At 40.2% G+C, this 16,211-nt stretch overlaps 1 protein-coding gene and 1 non-coding gene across 3 annotated transcripts in view; one reads left to right on the top strand and one right to left on the bottom strand.

The window, feature by feature from the left end:
- Positions 1–385: 385 nt before the first annotated feature.
- Positions 386–458, bottom strand: trnar-acg. Its single transcript has one exon. It is a non-coding gene; the product is annotated as a tRNA-Arg (tRNA).
- Positions 459–3,019: 2,561 nt separating this feature from the next.
- Positions 3,020–16,211, top strand: part of deptor (DEP domain containing MTOR-interacting protein) — a 34,463-nt gene continuing 21,271 nt past the window's right edge. Inside the window, exons 1-4 of one of the 2 annotated variants that reach the window (XM_042490745.1) lie at positions 3,020–3,349; positions 3,607–3,696; positions 8,087–8,265; positions 8,849–8,972. In XM_042490745.1, coding sequence (XP_042346679.1) covers positions 3,336–3,349; positions 3,607–3,696; positions 8,087–8,265; positions 8,849–8,972 — 407 coding nt within the window. In that variant the 5' untranslated portion in view covers positions 3,020–3,335. Of the gene's footprint in view, positions 3,350–3,603; positions 3,697–8,086; positions 8,266–8,848; positions 8,973–16,211 lie in introns of both variants that reach the window. The other variant, XM_042490744.1, reaches the window with a different exon arrangement.

The following is a 16,211-nucleotide window of genomic DNA, read 5'->3' as shown; positions in this document are numbered from 1 at the left end:
GATCATTTAACCACTGACTGTGCATAGAAACTGTCTCGTAATGTGGCAGACATTTTGCCATTGTAGGAAAACCACAGGTGCTTTTAATATCAGTAATTATAGCTGCATTTCACTCAGGAGAAGCCCTGGTATTGTGAATGCTGGCTTATTGGAATAGCTTGCTGAAACATGACAGCAAAACACACTAGCAGTTATTCATGGCTTATTTCAGCAAATTTCTGCTTGGTCTCAGCCTAGATTTAGGACACCAAGAACTTGTAAAGCATCGAAATGTGTTTACTGTTTCCCTTCTGACAATGAGAAACACATATCCACAAGGAAACATTTTTGGGACACATCAGAAACAGTACTTAGCTTCTTCTCAAAACTTCAAGTGTGAAAAGATCGAGCCAGCCAGGAGTCGAACCTAGAATCTTCTGATCCGTAGTCAGACGCGTTATCCATTGCGCCACTGGCCCGGATAGAATTTACTACAAAAGCTAGTTTGTTTTTTAAAGGGACAGTCCGTAGTTAGTTCGTATCATAATCATTCAGTAACACTAACTAGATGTCGAGGAAGCGGTAACGTAGACAAGCAACTGTGATGTTCTTTGATAGCGGATTTATATTTAGAGTAATGCTGTAAATATAGCGTACTCTTACTGATATTGCTCTTTAGAACATATTTGGGGCAATTCTACATTGTATGAGAGAGAGAAGGGGCGACATGCAGACAAGGAGCGGGGCCGGACTCGAACTCGCGTCCAGCGGTAATGATTCAAACATAAAACTAACTAAATATCTCGTAAACAATTTCTGACTCCCAGTGACAAATTTATGCTAAAATACATTGCCTGTTACATAGCTACTACATATATATATTATATAGCTCCTAAATCTCTATATATATATATATATATTTAGTGTAGTGTGCTCGAAGTTCATGATCTAATAACACAAAAACAGCCTACACATATAAATAAATAAGACTACATTGACTCTCGTTGCCCGCTATACCGCCTTTAGCCAGCAGATGTCGCGGTTGGACTTTGATATCCACTAGAGGCTTTCACCTACAGACTTTGCAGTCAAGGGTGTCAACAAATATCTAACGTGTCTGTATGTTTATGTAATTATTTACATACATGTTATACTGCAGTGAAATATCTAAGATTTATAGTACTATAACATATTACTAATGATGAGGCGTGTATCAGAAGGACCAGGCTGTAAACCTCTAGATGCAAAGAGGTCATGGGAGCTTTTTACCAGCATGTTTGTCAATGGTTAAATACTCTGACACACAGATTGAATGAATTAAATTAGCCTATAAAAACCAAAAAACTAAGGTATCACTACTGTAGAAAGAAACGAGGAAAAGTGATGCAGCCCTCAGTTGAAGGTTTGACTGCAGAGCAAGCATAGACTTAAGGCAATCTGCAATATAGAGCCCAGCATGTCTTTCCCAAATGGACTGTGCAAAGTGGGAACAGACCATGATAATGCATATAATGCACTGCAGTGCCTTTACCATAATCAATGCCCTCATTATGTCTATGACAAGTTTTTTATTAAAGCTCTCCATTGTGGGCTTTGTGTTTGGCATTGGCTATGTTACATCTCATATGTAGGTTATATACTATTACACATGAGAACATTCACACACAAAAAAACCCATTACTCTGCAGTACACACACACACACACACACACACACACAAACACAGTTATTACTGTAGCCAATGAGCAACCAGATGACTTCATCTGTACTGGGTGGAAGCGCTGGTTTTCTATTCACTTCAGATACAGAAACTTTTCTGCTTCACATTGCAGGCAAATTTTCAGGCATTTACTTTATTAAATATATTTCCTCTGCACCATATTTGTGATACTTTAAACCTGCTTCTTTTTTTCTTTTCAACAAAATCTCATCCTTTGTCATTGTTACGCAGCTTAAAAGGAAAATAAATGAGAAAAGGGCCTTCATGCAATTAGCTACTTTCTCCAGTTTGTGCAATCAGGTATAAGTGACTTTAATGTTTAATTTGTGTTGCAAAGCTTTATAAATTGTTTTGAGAAATAAGTTTTCTTTGTGTTTGATATTTTTAACAACTGCATATCTTTAACATATCCCCACTGTTGTCTCTGCGATATCTGCACACATCTCCTTTTTCTGGGCATGTTTCAACCCATTTAGTGACATATGTGATAAACTGAGCATCACATGAAGATGGCCTGTGTGCCTGGAGGCATTTCTGTGTTTTTGTTAATGTTTACTTACAACTTTCCTGCATGTTATCTGGATATTTTTATTACCTGAGATTGTATTCTTGTTATATTTGTGAGATAGACTAGAGAGTTATTTGACTCATATTTGTGATGATCAAGATATGGGATTTTGTTAAACTTTAAGTGAATAAAGGCTTTTTAAATCATAACCGTAAAGGAGATTTAGAGCTGAATCCAACATAAGAGATACCATTTGGTCAAGAAATCAATGCAGTTGTGATGCAAATGATAAGTCAATGCACAATATGCTGCTACTCTTGTTTTGTTATTATGATTTTTTTTTACTGGATATTGCACACTTTGTATACTGTTTTCTTTTTTCCCGTTGTTTGCTGTTTCTAAAAGTTTGCTGTAGATCCTGTTCACAGTGTCAGCGGTTTTTGCAAAGGAAAAAAAAAACAGACCTAACCACCAAATCACCAGTTAGAGTAGTGCTCTCATACTGAGCAAAATAAACGGAAAGGTGAGTTGGAAGGATGGTGGCTGATGAACTGTTGGTTTGTGTGGATGTTTTGTTATTACACTGCTTTCTGTATGTAAAGTAAAAATGTGTACAAACTAAAAGTACATCCTATGTCACCACCACAATAATTCTTCGCAGGACCAGGCGGTGTTTGAATCGAGCCACTCTTACACCTCTCTAACCCCGCCCCTCCAGTTAACTCCCCCAGTGACGACAACAGAGTCCTCCCAATGCGGGGGCTTTGTGGATGGGCTCTGGCTGCGCCGTGGAGAAAAACGTGCCCGCATCCCGTGTGGTGTGTGTCAGTGACAAACAAACGCTCAGAGAAAACACTCGGCAGTTTTCATTAGCGTTGCATCTAAACGGCGTCATACAAGCAGAGGCATCCACGAAGGGAGCGCGGCATGCATGCATGCATTGATGTGTGTGTGCAGATATTTGGAGGTGTTGGAGGTTTTCGAGGAATTAAAAGTGGACTGGTGCTGGCTCACTGAGGGCTGGGCTGAGACTTGTGACTGCCTGCATTGTTGCCTGTTTCCTGGGATGGAATAATTTCCCTCTTCATTCATCAAAGGAATAACTGGCAGACTTCTCTTTCCACTTTCAATGGTGCTTGAAGGGTAAGAAAAAACCGAGGTGTCAGTGTTTATTCTCTGAAATCATCACCGCGTGGATGCTTGCATGCCTTTGTTTTTCAACCCATTCGCTCCCGAGTGTTTGTCAGCTAGAGAGCGACACGTTGTTGCACAGCATTTCTTTACTCACTCACAAAAATGTCAATTGCATGTTTCCCGTGCATTTCTTTGTGTGTGGCTGTTTGGCAACAAAAAAACAAACAAACAAAAAAGACACCCTCTGTGCCTCTTGTGTTTAGCAGAGAGATGGACGGCATCGGGAACACCATGCAGAAGAAGGCTGCGGAGCTGGAGCGGCTGGCCGAGGTGCTTGTCACCGGAGAACAGCTGAGGTAGGTCGGATTGTCCCAGTCAGAAGTCCCGCTGATCCTGGGCGTGCTCGCAGGACACACATGGAGGAAAAGTGTAGCTCTCTTGTCAGAATTATCTGCAAACCGGCCACCAAATTTTGCCGTCCTGACTGAATATCTGATCTTATGTACCCTGTATTAATATGTCATTGTTTAGTAAGTTTTCATGCCAAATCATGCATGTTGTTTCTGGCCTTGGTCTGTATGAACAAGGACATGACATTACATGATACACTAAATATGGAAAAGTGGCTGTTGTAAGCATGTTTGACAGTAAGCTGATGATCATGCATGTAGGTCTCCCTCATTGCAAATTGCGACTACAGGCAGTTTTAGCCTCCCTGCAGCATGCACAGCCAAACAAAGGCATCCACACATGCACGACCCTCCCTGTGCATGCTGCACCTACAAAACTTGCACATATCAACCCAAGGCTTCGTTATCTGTAGATTCTGCAGAATGCTTAATGACACAGGAGTCATTTGTATTGCTCCAGTAATACAGTGCCCTTTGAGCTGCACGGGGGACAATCAACCTACAAATCATTACCATGCCCTGCCCATTCATCCTATCAGGGAGTTGTACTGCTCACCCTGGTAGTGTTGTTGGCATGCTGCACCGTTTGACCTCCCGTACGTAAAGAAAGGCCCCAAACCCCCGGTGGTGTTCACGAGCGCACGCTCCCAGCAATGAATAGAGGCTCAGTAGGTGAAGCATGGCACCAATGCCAGGAATTTCAGCTCCCCACAGAACTATGAGGAAAATATGCCACTGAATTGTGTTTTCCAGCTGGGTGGGATAAACTGAGTTATCTGCTGTTCCTGAAAAGGGAGGCTACATGTTGTAATGTTCTGTTCTGGAGAACCATAAAAAGCAACACTAGTCATCATCATCACCTCAAGAGAGTCTGGACAAACTCTTTGGTGTACTCTTGCTTAGCACCAGTGTGTATTCCTGTTTGTCATTGTAGCGTGTGTGGTTGTGCATGTGTCAGTGTCCCTGGCACAGCTGCATACTGAGGCTGCCAGCTGGCAGTGTGGCTGGTGTCAGTGAACGATGGGTTGGTCAGGGGTGAGTGTCCCAGAGCCCTCTGCCTCTGAGACGCTGCTGTTCTGGGGTAAAGGGCTCAAGGTTGTGACATTCAAGTCTGTTTCTAAATCTCTGTCTCTCTGCGTGTTGTACAAAGCTGAGAGCTTTTTTAACCGCACTGGCAGCAACGTCCCCTTTTTTTTTTTTTTTTTTGGTCAGCCCCCACTTTGGTCTAGACTGAATTATTTCAACAACTTTATGACTTAATGACATTTTGTACAGACATTCATAGTCCCAAGAGGATGGATGTTGCTGACTTTGGTGATCCCCAACTTTTCCTGTAGTGCCAACATGAAGTTGAAATTTTTAGTTTTGAGTGACATGTCAATAACCATTGGATGAACTGCCATAAAAGTTGGTGCAATGTTGTTGGTGCAAATTTAATGTTATCGGACCAAATGGATAGTGAAATCTGGATAGTGAAACAAGCCATATCGTGAGGGTTGTGATGCTAAAAAAAACTATCCAATGGCCTACATACTTTCACAATGTAAGTCTGTGGGAAATGTCTGTTTGGATCCAATGGCATCACATAATGGACCTGAAAGCTGTAATTCCACTTTTTTGCCGCTACAAAAATTGGCTTCACAGCGCAGTGCACCTTCTGGCTAATATACCAGCTTCGCATCAACATGTTCCATTTTCACTGTGAGTTTGTTGGCATGTAGCTGTTTCTAAATACAGTCTCACATAGACTGGCTGTAGGCTCTTAGTCTCTTTACACTATGCAGTATGAACAACGGACAGTTTAATGATTGATGTTCTCCCTCAGTATTTCACCTTGAATTCATGAAACTAAAAATAGACCTGATATGAAACACTGCTGGTACAAAAGAAAGAAGTGTACCTAATCCACACCCTTTGTTTGATCATTTTTATCATAAGCTCATGGAGCATGAGGGACATGGTTCCTGGTACTGATAACAGCATGCTGCCTGTGTTTTTTTGGAATACCTTATCACAGGTTAGTGTCCCGTCATGTCTCCTGCTCTTATCTTGGAGCAGATCTGTTTCAGGCACAGAGCTGAAAAACAGACAGAAAGAGGGATACCGTGACACACAGACACATGCAGCTGCTGTGGAAAGGCTTGTGACCACTTCATAGTTGTGAATAGAAGGCTTGTTGCGCCATGGCAGACTGTAACAAAGAGGGAGGCTTCGTGAATGTTTGCAGCCTGGGACTCGGCATCATTATTGTCATGCTGGGAGCCACAGACTTATTCAGAAATGCTCTCGCTTTTCATTGTTTGATCCACCACAACTTTAGGAAATGTTAAAACAAAGCATTAACAACCAGGCTGTTATTATGCACCATTGGTACACAAAAGTAATACACCAGAATTTATATATAACACACATAATCATGAGCCAGTAATTTGTATAACTATGTTATTGTGAAGGCTAGTTTATGTATATATAGAGTGAAAGTCCGTCTAAGGAAGTAGGTTGAGGTGGTGGAGGGGTCAAACAAACACGAAGACCCCCCAGGAGACCAGTGTTTGTGTCCCATGCAAAACCAAGTGAACTTTGAGTTATTTGAAGGCATGTTGTCACCTTACGTTAAGTACATAACTTTACCCTAAGTAACGTGATGACACCCAATAATCTTTGTTTTCCTAGACCTAACCAGTAAGGGTGCTTGTTGACTGGGTGCCATTTCTTAAGATATCATATGCACTGTTATACGCACCTACTAGAGTTGGCTGATATGTCAGCCCAGACGTTTCCAATGGCTGATATGATCACACAGATGTACAGTATGTGAAAGTGTGTTTAAATAGCCAATTTGCTACGTTTCACATGCTCTTATTTTTCTATCGTCTTAAACAGAAATATACAACTGAATACCTTCTGAGTTCAAGTTTCTTTCTATAACTGAACTAAGACTAACATAACATAATTGTAAAATCACCGTAAACACAATTCAAACTTACAGAAACAACTGTCTTTGGCAGCCTTTCCATTGTTCCAACAATCACCAACTCTGGTTTTGTAGAGCTGATCGAGGCAAATCACTAAATCAGCAAAATAAAATTAAGAGAAAAATCACACATCCCAAAAAAACAACAACAGGCAATGTACTCAGCCAGTCGTCGATAGTTAATATACATGTCCAATTGCCCAAATCTAACACCTGCCACAACATAAAGTCTGGCACCTGAGCCTTCCATAAGGAAACAGCAGACGGATGATTTTGCTTCCAGCATCATGTGAAATGATCTATGGGTAGATTAGACTGAGGCTGAACAGAGGAGGAGAGGAGGATGCGCTGTTTGGTTGGAAGTGAAATCTGTAACTTGTTCAGCTGAGGTTGTTTGCCCAGAACAGTGTGTGTGGGTCTTACTGGGCAGGCTTGGACCAGGGCTGTCACTGCTAATCCGGAGTGATGCTGGCCAGCTGCACACAAACACAGCACGGAGTGGAGCTGGCTCGCCGCAGGAAGCTTGGCTCAGGCTGTGGTGGGCTGTTTCACAATAATCAAGGTCAGGAGGAGGTCACCTTGATGATGTGAAACCAGCATCTAGGCCATCTATAGAAGTATGAGAATATTGTCATGTCATCACGCAATATAGTCACGTTATAAAACCTCCAGAACCCCATGCCTTCACTTCGAGCCCAGCAGAGTGCTTTGCTCTAATTTTATAAACATAGATCTGACCTTGTAGAAATGTTGAGTTTAAATCAAGTTTTCTACTACTAGAAAACATATTTTAAACTTATTTATAATATGCAGCTCACATAGATTAAACTCAGCCACCTTTTACATTTGTTGTTACTCTCGTCTTTTAACTTCCAGGAGGTAATGTTGCTATTATTGACATTTCAAATGGGCACAGTCTTTTGCTAATAAATCAAAAGTTTAGCATCATTTTTTTTCTATTGATGTATGTATTGTGTTGAACATTGTAACATTATGCATATTTTTATATTTATGAAACTTAACCTTTAATTTTATTGTATTGTGATGTAGTACAATGCACATTCATATATTTTTCATATGTTTCACACTGTATAAATGCAGAGCATTATACATATTTAAATTATTAATATTTTACATACTAGTGTTAGCTACTGTACCGTAACGCACATATTTTTTTATTTTTATTTCCTTTTTTTTTTACTTTACATGCTTATTTTCATACTGTTATTTCTACTTTGTTTTTTATAGCTCTGTATGCTTTATATCAGCAGCTGTAATAAATCACAGTTTCCCCAGGGATCAATAAAATATTTCTGATTCTGATCTCTTTTTTTTTTCTGTGGCTTGTTCGCTGCCTTCCAGGCTGCGGCTCCATGAAGGAAAGGTGATTAAGGATCGGCGGCACCACCTGCGAACTTATCCAAATTGCTTCGTGGCCAAGGAGCTCATCGATTGGTTGATCGAACACAAGGAGGCATCGGACCGAGACACGGCCATCAAGATCATGCAGAAACTATTAGACCAGAGCATCATTCACCACGGTAAGGCCAAGCTGTGTGTGTGTGTGTGTGTACGTGTACATGTACATAGTGTGGACGGTTAGTTTTATACTGTATGCACTTCTGTTGTAGTTTCCATTTTCCATAATGGCGAGGGTCTCTCTCTCTCTCTCTCTCTCTCTCTCTCTCTCTCTCTCTCTCTCTCTCTCTCTCTCTCTCTCTCTCTCTCTCTCTCTCTCTCTCTTTGTTTCTTGACATTTTCTGGGAACGATCTGTGCCTCTTAATAGATGATTCTCTGAGTCTTTCAGCCAATTTGGCTTCAACATAGCATCTCACTACCTGTTTCACATTTAACCAGACGCTGAAAACAGAGACAGAGGGCTAACTCATTGTCTCTAGTTAAATTTTCACTGAGCCAATTCAATATTAACTCATCCCAGCTGTAGATTAATGATTTAATGATGCTTAGATTTTAACCGACTGCTGTATACAAACACAATCAAAATTCCCATGATCCCATTCTGTGACTCTTGCACTTTTTTCCACCATCGTTATTTACATCCACGCTTACTGGTTGTAACCTTAAAACTAAACCTCCATGTATGTGTGTGTGTGTGTTTCCAGTGTGTGATGAGCACCGAGAGTTCAAAGACCTGAAGCTGTTTTACCGCTTCCGGAAAGATGACGGCACGTTTCCGTTGGACAGTGAAGCCAAAGTCTTCATGAGGGGGCAGAGGATCTATGAGAAGTAAGAACACACAGAAACACATCATGAAACGCAAACACAACCACTCAGTCGTGTTATTCGTAGAGGAGCCAGAGACTGTGGGCTATATAAAGATGGACAAAATGACAGCTCCCCAAAAGTGAAGCCAAACATTGCAGTCGTCCCTTGGTGGCTGGCTGCAGTATAGGTCATAAACCTCGCTCCCTGCATGTTAGTGGATTGGACATGGGCCAAAATAAAACATCTAAGATGTGATATATATTTTACCCAAAGATGGTTTCTGTCATTTAAGGTAGTTGTTATCATACTCAAGTGTTCGTTTTTGTGATAAGTTTGTTTTTAATTACTTTTGTCATGCCATAAAAAGCGGGTGTGACATCATGATTGACAGCTATAAATAACTTGTGATTGGGGCGGATGAGTGTATAGGCGGAAACTCGATCCCGCGGCTACACTCTCCAGTTGTTTCTGCACAGAGTCCGGCTTTTAGTGATGTTACCAGGGCAAGATGGCAGCGTCCATATTTTGGATATTTTGACTTTGTTTTAATACAGTGGGAAGAGATGCAGTTTCTGTCTTTATATACAGTTATTTCATAGAGCTTTGAGAGTGACTGAAAGAAATGACAGAGATTTCCCCAGGCTCTTTTTGGGCATCTCTTAGCATTTCTGATTGATTATCTCTTGCACCATTTTAGCATGAAGCTGAAAAGGAATATTTCAGAGGGTTGCATATGTGTTATACTATTTCTTGGCCTGGATGTATTGCAAGGCAGATTCTGTTACATTTAAACAGAGCCAAGTTACCTAATGGGATGCTCTGATACAAATACTGATTGTTTTTAAGACATGAGGCCTACCTCCTCAAAGATGGTTCTGGTGAAGCTCGTTGATATGATGGACAGTGAACTATCACTTCATAATCAGATAATGTTTTTTAAACTTCATGGCCACTTGAAAACAATAGCACATGCCATGCATTGTATTTCCTGCCTTCCTCTTTGCTTCTTTGTATGAGAGTTCCCCACAGCAGGCTGATTAAGAGTGTCAGAAATGCCGCCCCCATTAACGTTTAGAAAGTTTGTTTTGCTGGTAAATTTCATTAAATTAGATCAGGGGGCACAGTATTGAGCTTAACTGGTTTTTAACCACAGTGAAAGCCTGCAGGGATTGGAAAATGAGAAGATATTGGAAGCTTCTTGACAAGAGATGACTCATAGCATTTGTCCAGAGACAGGCTGAATTTAGAGGAGGGCAGAGGACACCACTAATGGGACTGTTTATGTTTGTCATCAGTTTTGTACCCATGATGCTGTTGTTCCAATAGTGAGACTAATTGTTTCTATAGTAACCCCAAAGACGTCCTGTGTTTCACCTCTTGGTGGCATCCCTACAGTTTTGGCCTCAAGCACATAGACACACACACATAGACACACACACATACACACACACACACACACACACACACACACACACAGCTTGACTCCCCTTCCCTCTCCCACACATCCTACTATCTCTTTGTGACATGAGTAAACAATATTTCTGTGCCTCTCTTAACACACACACAATTTCACTATTATAAACAGAGACCTATTTTTCATGCCTGTTTCTGAGACAACGCACACGCACATACGCACACGCACATACGCACACACACATACGCACACACACAGCAGTTGCATAAGAGGAAGAAATAGTCCAAGGGGAGACATCTGTCGTCTCAGCTCTCAAAGCTATGTGTTTATGTAATCGCCACGGTGCGGCCCAGGACACAAACACACGGACGCGCACGCGCGCGCACACACACACACACTCACACACACACACACACACACACACACACACACACACACTCAGACACCCCTTGAGCTTGCTCTGGTGCTTGCAAACTAGAGTTGCTTCATGATTACACTTATGGCACAAGTATCAGTCCTGCGACATAAAAGAAATAAATCACCTCACCTTCTCTTGTGCCTGAGTGCAAATATAAGCTTTGCATCTTTGGTCAGAGGTTTGGAAAGAGGCAACCAAATTTTGGTGCTTCTAAATCAAATGAGATGTTTCACTGGGTGTCAGAATATTAGAGCTCTACCTCAGCATATGCACACAGCAGAGCAGAACCATTCACTACCTACCTTTTTTATTTTTGTGCTTTCTGACATAAGTTTTGTTGAGTCATCAGTGTCAAATTTTATTTATTTATTACATAAATACTGATTTTCTTGACTCATTCCTGAAATTCACCAAAGGCACCGATTTCTCTGGCTTCATTGTATCTCGGTGCAAACCTTGAAAATGCTAAAGAGAATCTGTGCACACCTGAATATGTGACAGGTGTGTGGGAGGAGGGAGCAGTCTATAAACAAAGAGAGAAACTCCTGCACATGTCCCACATGTTTATTGAATGTAAAAAATGAACAACGTTTCGTTCTCACAGACCTTCATCAGGTTTGATGGCAGCATCAAAACTTTTCTACATATACACAAACAGAGACTGCCTCAATTTTCATCATCATCCAATCCAATCTTGGTGCATACCTAAAATCTCAATTTAGCTTGTCGAGCAGCTCAAGGGACAGTGATGTAGGTCAGTCCTCCACTTTGGTCCATAAAGAAATATCGCAGCATTATAAGCTGGATGATTGCCATTAAATGTGGTACACAGGTTCATGTCTCCCACAGGATGAATTGTAATAACTTTAGAGATCCCCTGAACTTTCCTCTAACAGCATCATCAGGTCAAAATTTAGATTTGTTAAGCATGTTTGTGACAAAATACTTTAAAAACTAAAGACATGTCTCATTATCTTTAGCTGTAGTTTGTGTTTAGTTTGCTAATTGCAAATGCTGCCATACTAACAGTCTAAAATAAGATATTGAACATGGTAAACATACAGTATGTCACCCTTCCCTACAGCCAGATTCACATCTAGTTTTTTCCATTGGAAAAATGAAGAGGCCTCCACACATTGATTTCTGGTGATGTCAATTGTCAAATCAGCACACACACACACACACTCAAATAAACAAACTGCAGAGAAACAGTTGAGGTGTGTCAGACAGGACAATGTTTTACCGACCTTTTAACTCGTTCATTTGTCATATTTAAATGTCTGTGTGTACTGTAGATTGTGGTTTAATGGCATAATTTTTTATGATTTAGTCATGTTCATATTAAATAATTGTAAGGAAAATGACCTTTTGAATGAATCATTTCAAAATACTTTTCTGGGTTAGATTTAGTGAGAATGATTATTTTTAGTCAGCCTCACTGGGGAAACTACGAGTTATGTATGGTGCTGAAGGTCACTCAGTTGTAGCATTTAGAGGATTCAAGCTTTGCTCCTTCACTTCCACATCCAGATTTATCCTGTCAGTGTAGATATCAAACCAGCAACCTTGTCGAAAACCTACTTTTCTAGCCTACTTCTGTTGAATTTGAAATTTAATGTGATTTAAAATTTGCATTCTCAATTTTTGGTGTTAAGCCCTTTCACCTGCATTAAAAAAACCAAAACAACCCACTAACATCTGCTACTGTCTGACTTTTTAAATTTAATGGGAAAGGTTACAATCAGCATTCACACCCAGGTACAATGACTGCAGTAATAATAGGTACATATTGGCTCTGATCGGTAGTGATGGAAACATGACACCTGGGTGGATGTGCTACTTTTAGCCCCTTTACTGGTGCAATGAAATGACACGCCAACACAAAATACCATATGTCTTTTTCCAAGCAGTGCTAGAAAATTGTTCCAAATTAGTCTGCATTGAGTTTAAAAAAAAGACTGGATAAATGACAGATATACAAAAGAGGCAACCATAGTAACATTGTCACCGTCCTTCATGCTGCTTTCTCCTGTTTACTAACCTGTTTTTTCCAGTCCATTCGGGACATCAGTTGTGAAACACCAGAAAAACAAAAAACAAAACAGAATACTGTTAATACTGGCATACTAATCATTGTCTCAATGCCTGTGTGCCAGGACACAGCAGTCTTTTAAAGAACCATTTTGCAAGTTTAACTGCCTCTACCATTAACGGCAATTTGGAATGTCTTTGGTTATTAAATCAGGTCCAACACACAGGGTTATTAACAAAGGATGTTTAACTTAATGGCATTTGAACATTTCATCTTTTAACAAGGCTGGATTATCTAAAAAAAAATGCTAATCTATACTGAAAGTACAGTAAGCAATGATATCAAATATTTGCTGTTCCAAAAGGTCACTGTGGCCTTTGGAGACTGTTACCGAGATTAAAAGCTGTACAAATAAAACAGCTTGACATGAGAAAGGTCGATGTCAAACTGTTTGTGTAACACAGACGCATACAGTAATAGTGTGTTTACATGGAAACTGGTAGACGGTAGACAGCACACCAGATATCATGTCATTGGACAAGAGCAAGATGATAAAATTAGGTAAACCAGACAGAGCATACCAGTGTTTTGTCAGAGACTCTTGATATGTTTTCGCGTCATCCTGTGCCATCTCTCTAAATTTGGACATTGTTGTAGGTTGCAGCGCAGGCAAAACTCATCTTGAGTTATTTTTTATCCTTCATCAGCAGTTTGAATCGCAGCACGGATAATGGATTAGTTGATCCAGTCAGAACTGATCAGTTCATTGAAGGAAAGGAGAAGCAGAGTGTAGAGTAAGTGAATGCATATTGTAAGACCAGTACAATGAATGGTTACGTTTCACTTTCACTGCGCCTGTTGTTCGGCAGGGACAACACAGTGGTGACAACAGTATCCTCAGCACTGAGAAAGTGATGCAGTGACTAAATATCTGTATCTGTGTATATTTTTTTTGTGGCAGCAGATGTTTATATTGTGGTGGTCTGCCACAAATAAATGAATCTGCTGGAAACCCTGCTTTTTGATACAATACCTCCAATGGTAATGGTAGATGGCATTGCTGTTCAAAGTTAAATTATTAGAACTTTTTGCCATCCTCTGTGACAGATGTTACATTGGTCCCTCACATAAGGAGGAAACGCAGGCTATCTTGACATTACTAGAAAAGTTATATAAAGCAATAAACACAAATTAATTTTATGTAGTATATTGCCATCATGCATGTTTCATTTTAACATCCTGCCTGTTTGTCAGACTGTTGGTTTGTTTTCTACGTGCCATCGAGAAGGTTTTGTCCATCTGTCTGATTCCATGTGAAGGCAGTCATTCAGCTGTTAAGTGGCCAAAATGCAGCTGAAATGGGGTCATAAAGTGGGAAAATGTGTTTGCATATACAAACATTCTGAGATAATGGTTATGTGGGAAATGGCAACAAATTTGCTCCTGTTTCTAATTTAGGGTTCTTGCTTTTCTTGTATTTGTAATGTCTCCAGATAACTCCTTAGACCAGACCCACAAGCAATTTAAACCCAACAAGGATAAATGCACTTTATAATGATGCAGACTTGTACCATCTCATTTCATATATAAAAATCTAACTTGCTAATAGAAAGTGATCATCTAAGTCTAAGCTTTGTTTTATGAGTAATGTTCAATATACTGAGCTGTGGGCCTCTCTTATTAAGCAAATGCAGCAATCTAGAATTAAATTAGAAGAAGGCTATTACATCTTGATTTTCTTCACTTCAGCTCTACTTAGAAATAAGCTGTGTTTCAAAATTACTTAGGTTCAGCATTAAATAATAATTAAATAATGGTTAAGAAAAAACACATTTACTTTCCTCCATATCAACCTTCGGGTCTAATGATTCCAGGTCTGATGTTTTTTTATAATCTATTGTTTATCAGTTGTTAGTTTTTTTTAGATTGAAGCTTTTTCCATAAAATGTTTTCCTGCCTGCGACCCTGTGACTTGCTTACTGTATAGTGCTCTCACATGTCCCTTTAATGACCCTTAAAGCTGTATTTTGTTGTTGCATGGCCCTTGAGAGTCATTAGTGTCCCACCTTCATGCAAGACCAAATCTGAGAGCAGGTAAAAGCCTGGTGGTCCTACACCCACGTCTCAGTGGGCACCACTCCAGCGGAGTTAGGTACGCTGGGTGAACAGCTGTGCTGAGTGCATATTCAGGTCATGGCAGCTTGCCTCAGCCCACTTTAAGTTATCATAATCCTTTACATACTGTATATACAGTCTCACGGATTGCATAATATGCTATATAATACCTAAGATGTTATCATTGGAAGCACTGCGCTTTACTTTGAGTACAGTACTTTGAGTCAGTCCCTGTGAGCTAACATAACATGATCTGTCGACTTAACATGTTTAAATAGATTAAATGGCTTTGTGTACACAGCCACGTCTCAAAGAACATAATGTCCCATTCCTTTAACAGTTGCATTATGATTTTGGCTTCTAATGTGGGTCATATGTGGGCTGTTGTCCCCCAGATGCTCCTAATCTATCAAAATTTGACATCTAAACAAAGTTATGTGTTCTGCAGTGTGTTGACTTTACATGAGAGAAGGACTTATGCAGTCCTGGGTGTGCACCTCACAGGATTTTCGTAAAAGCATTCAAACTGTAGTTCTCTTTTAATTCAACCCAGGGTTGAACTTTGAGAAACACAGTGCCGTGACTTTTACAATGTAATGACAATGTATTTCTTGTCTTGCAATGTGGACCTGCAGCTTTGGATCAACAGTCACTGTTAATTGAAGCACGCTTAGTGCATGGTGCTGGCAGAAAGAATGAAAGAGTGGAGGCTTTTTACCGGCTGCAAGGTTTCATTCAGGTAATTTCACATATTTGGATCCTCATTTAACTAAAGTGAAAGCTGTTTTTCTGGAGCTGCTCTCTGTGGAGGTTTAGCCATTAATGTTCTGCAAGATGCTAAATTGTCTTCCCTAAACAATAGCCATACCGATGGCTTGTCCATGTCAGACAGAAACAGGCTCATTTGCTTTGCTGCAGAAACTTTGATCAATACAACTCTCATGTCGGTATGGTAAACATGTAGCTAAACCCTGCAGCCAGTTAACTTAGCGTAAAGACAGGAAAATGGCTACCCTGGTTCTGTCAAAGAGTAACATAATCTGCCCACCAGCATCTCTGAAGCTGACTAATAACATATTATATTTAGTTTGTTTTATCAGCTCAGAAACTAAAGTGTTAAACGCAGTTATGTCCCAGACTACTTCTTGGCCAGGACCAATTTCCATGTTGGCTTGGATCTGGTGATTATGCGCCGTCGACTATAGGATGCAATTATTCAGTATCTTTATCTGACAACTTTTCAGTTAATTAAATGTTCTGAGCATTTCTATGAGTCTCCAA

This window comes from Plectropomus leopardus, chromosome 7 (genome assembly GCF_008729295.1).
Source record: "Plectropomus leopardus isolate mb chromosome 7, YSFRI_Pleo_2.0, whole genome shotgun sequence".
Taxonomy (NCBI): domain Eukaryota; kingdom Metazoa; phylum Chordata; class Actinopteri; order Perciformes; family Serranidae; genus Plectropomus; species Plectropomus leopardus.
The sequence above is the reverse complement of the archived record's forward strand: the minus strand, read 5'-3'. Positions and strand labels throughout refer to the sequence as shown.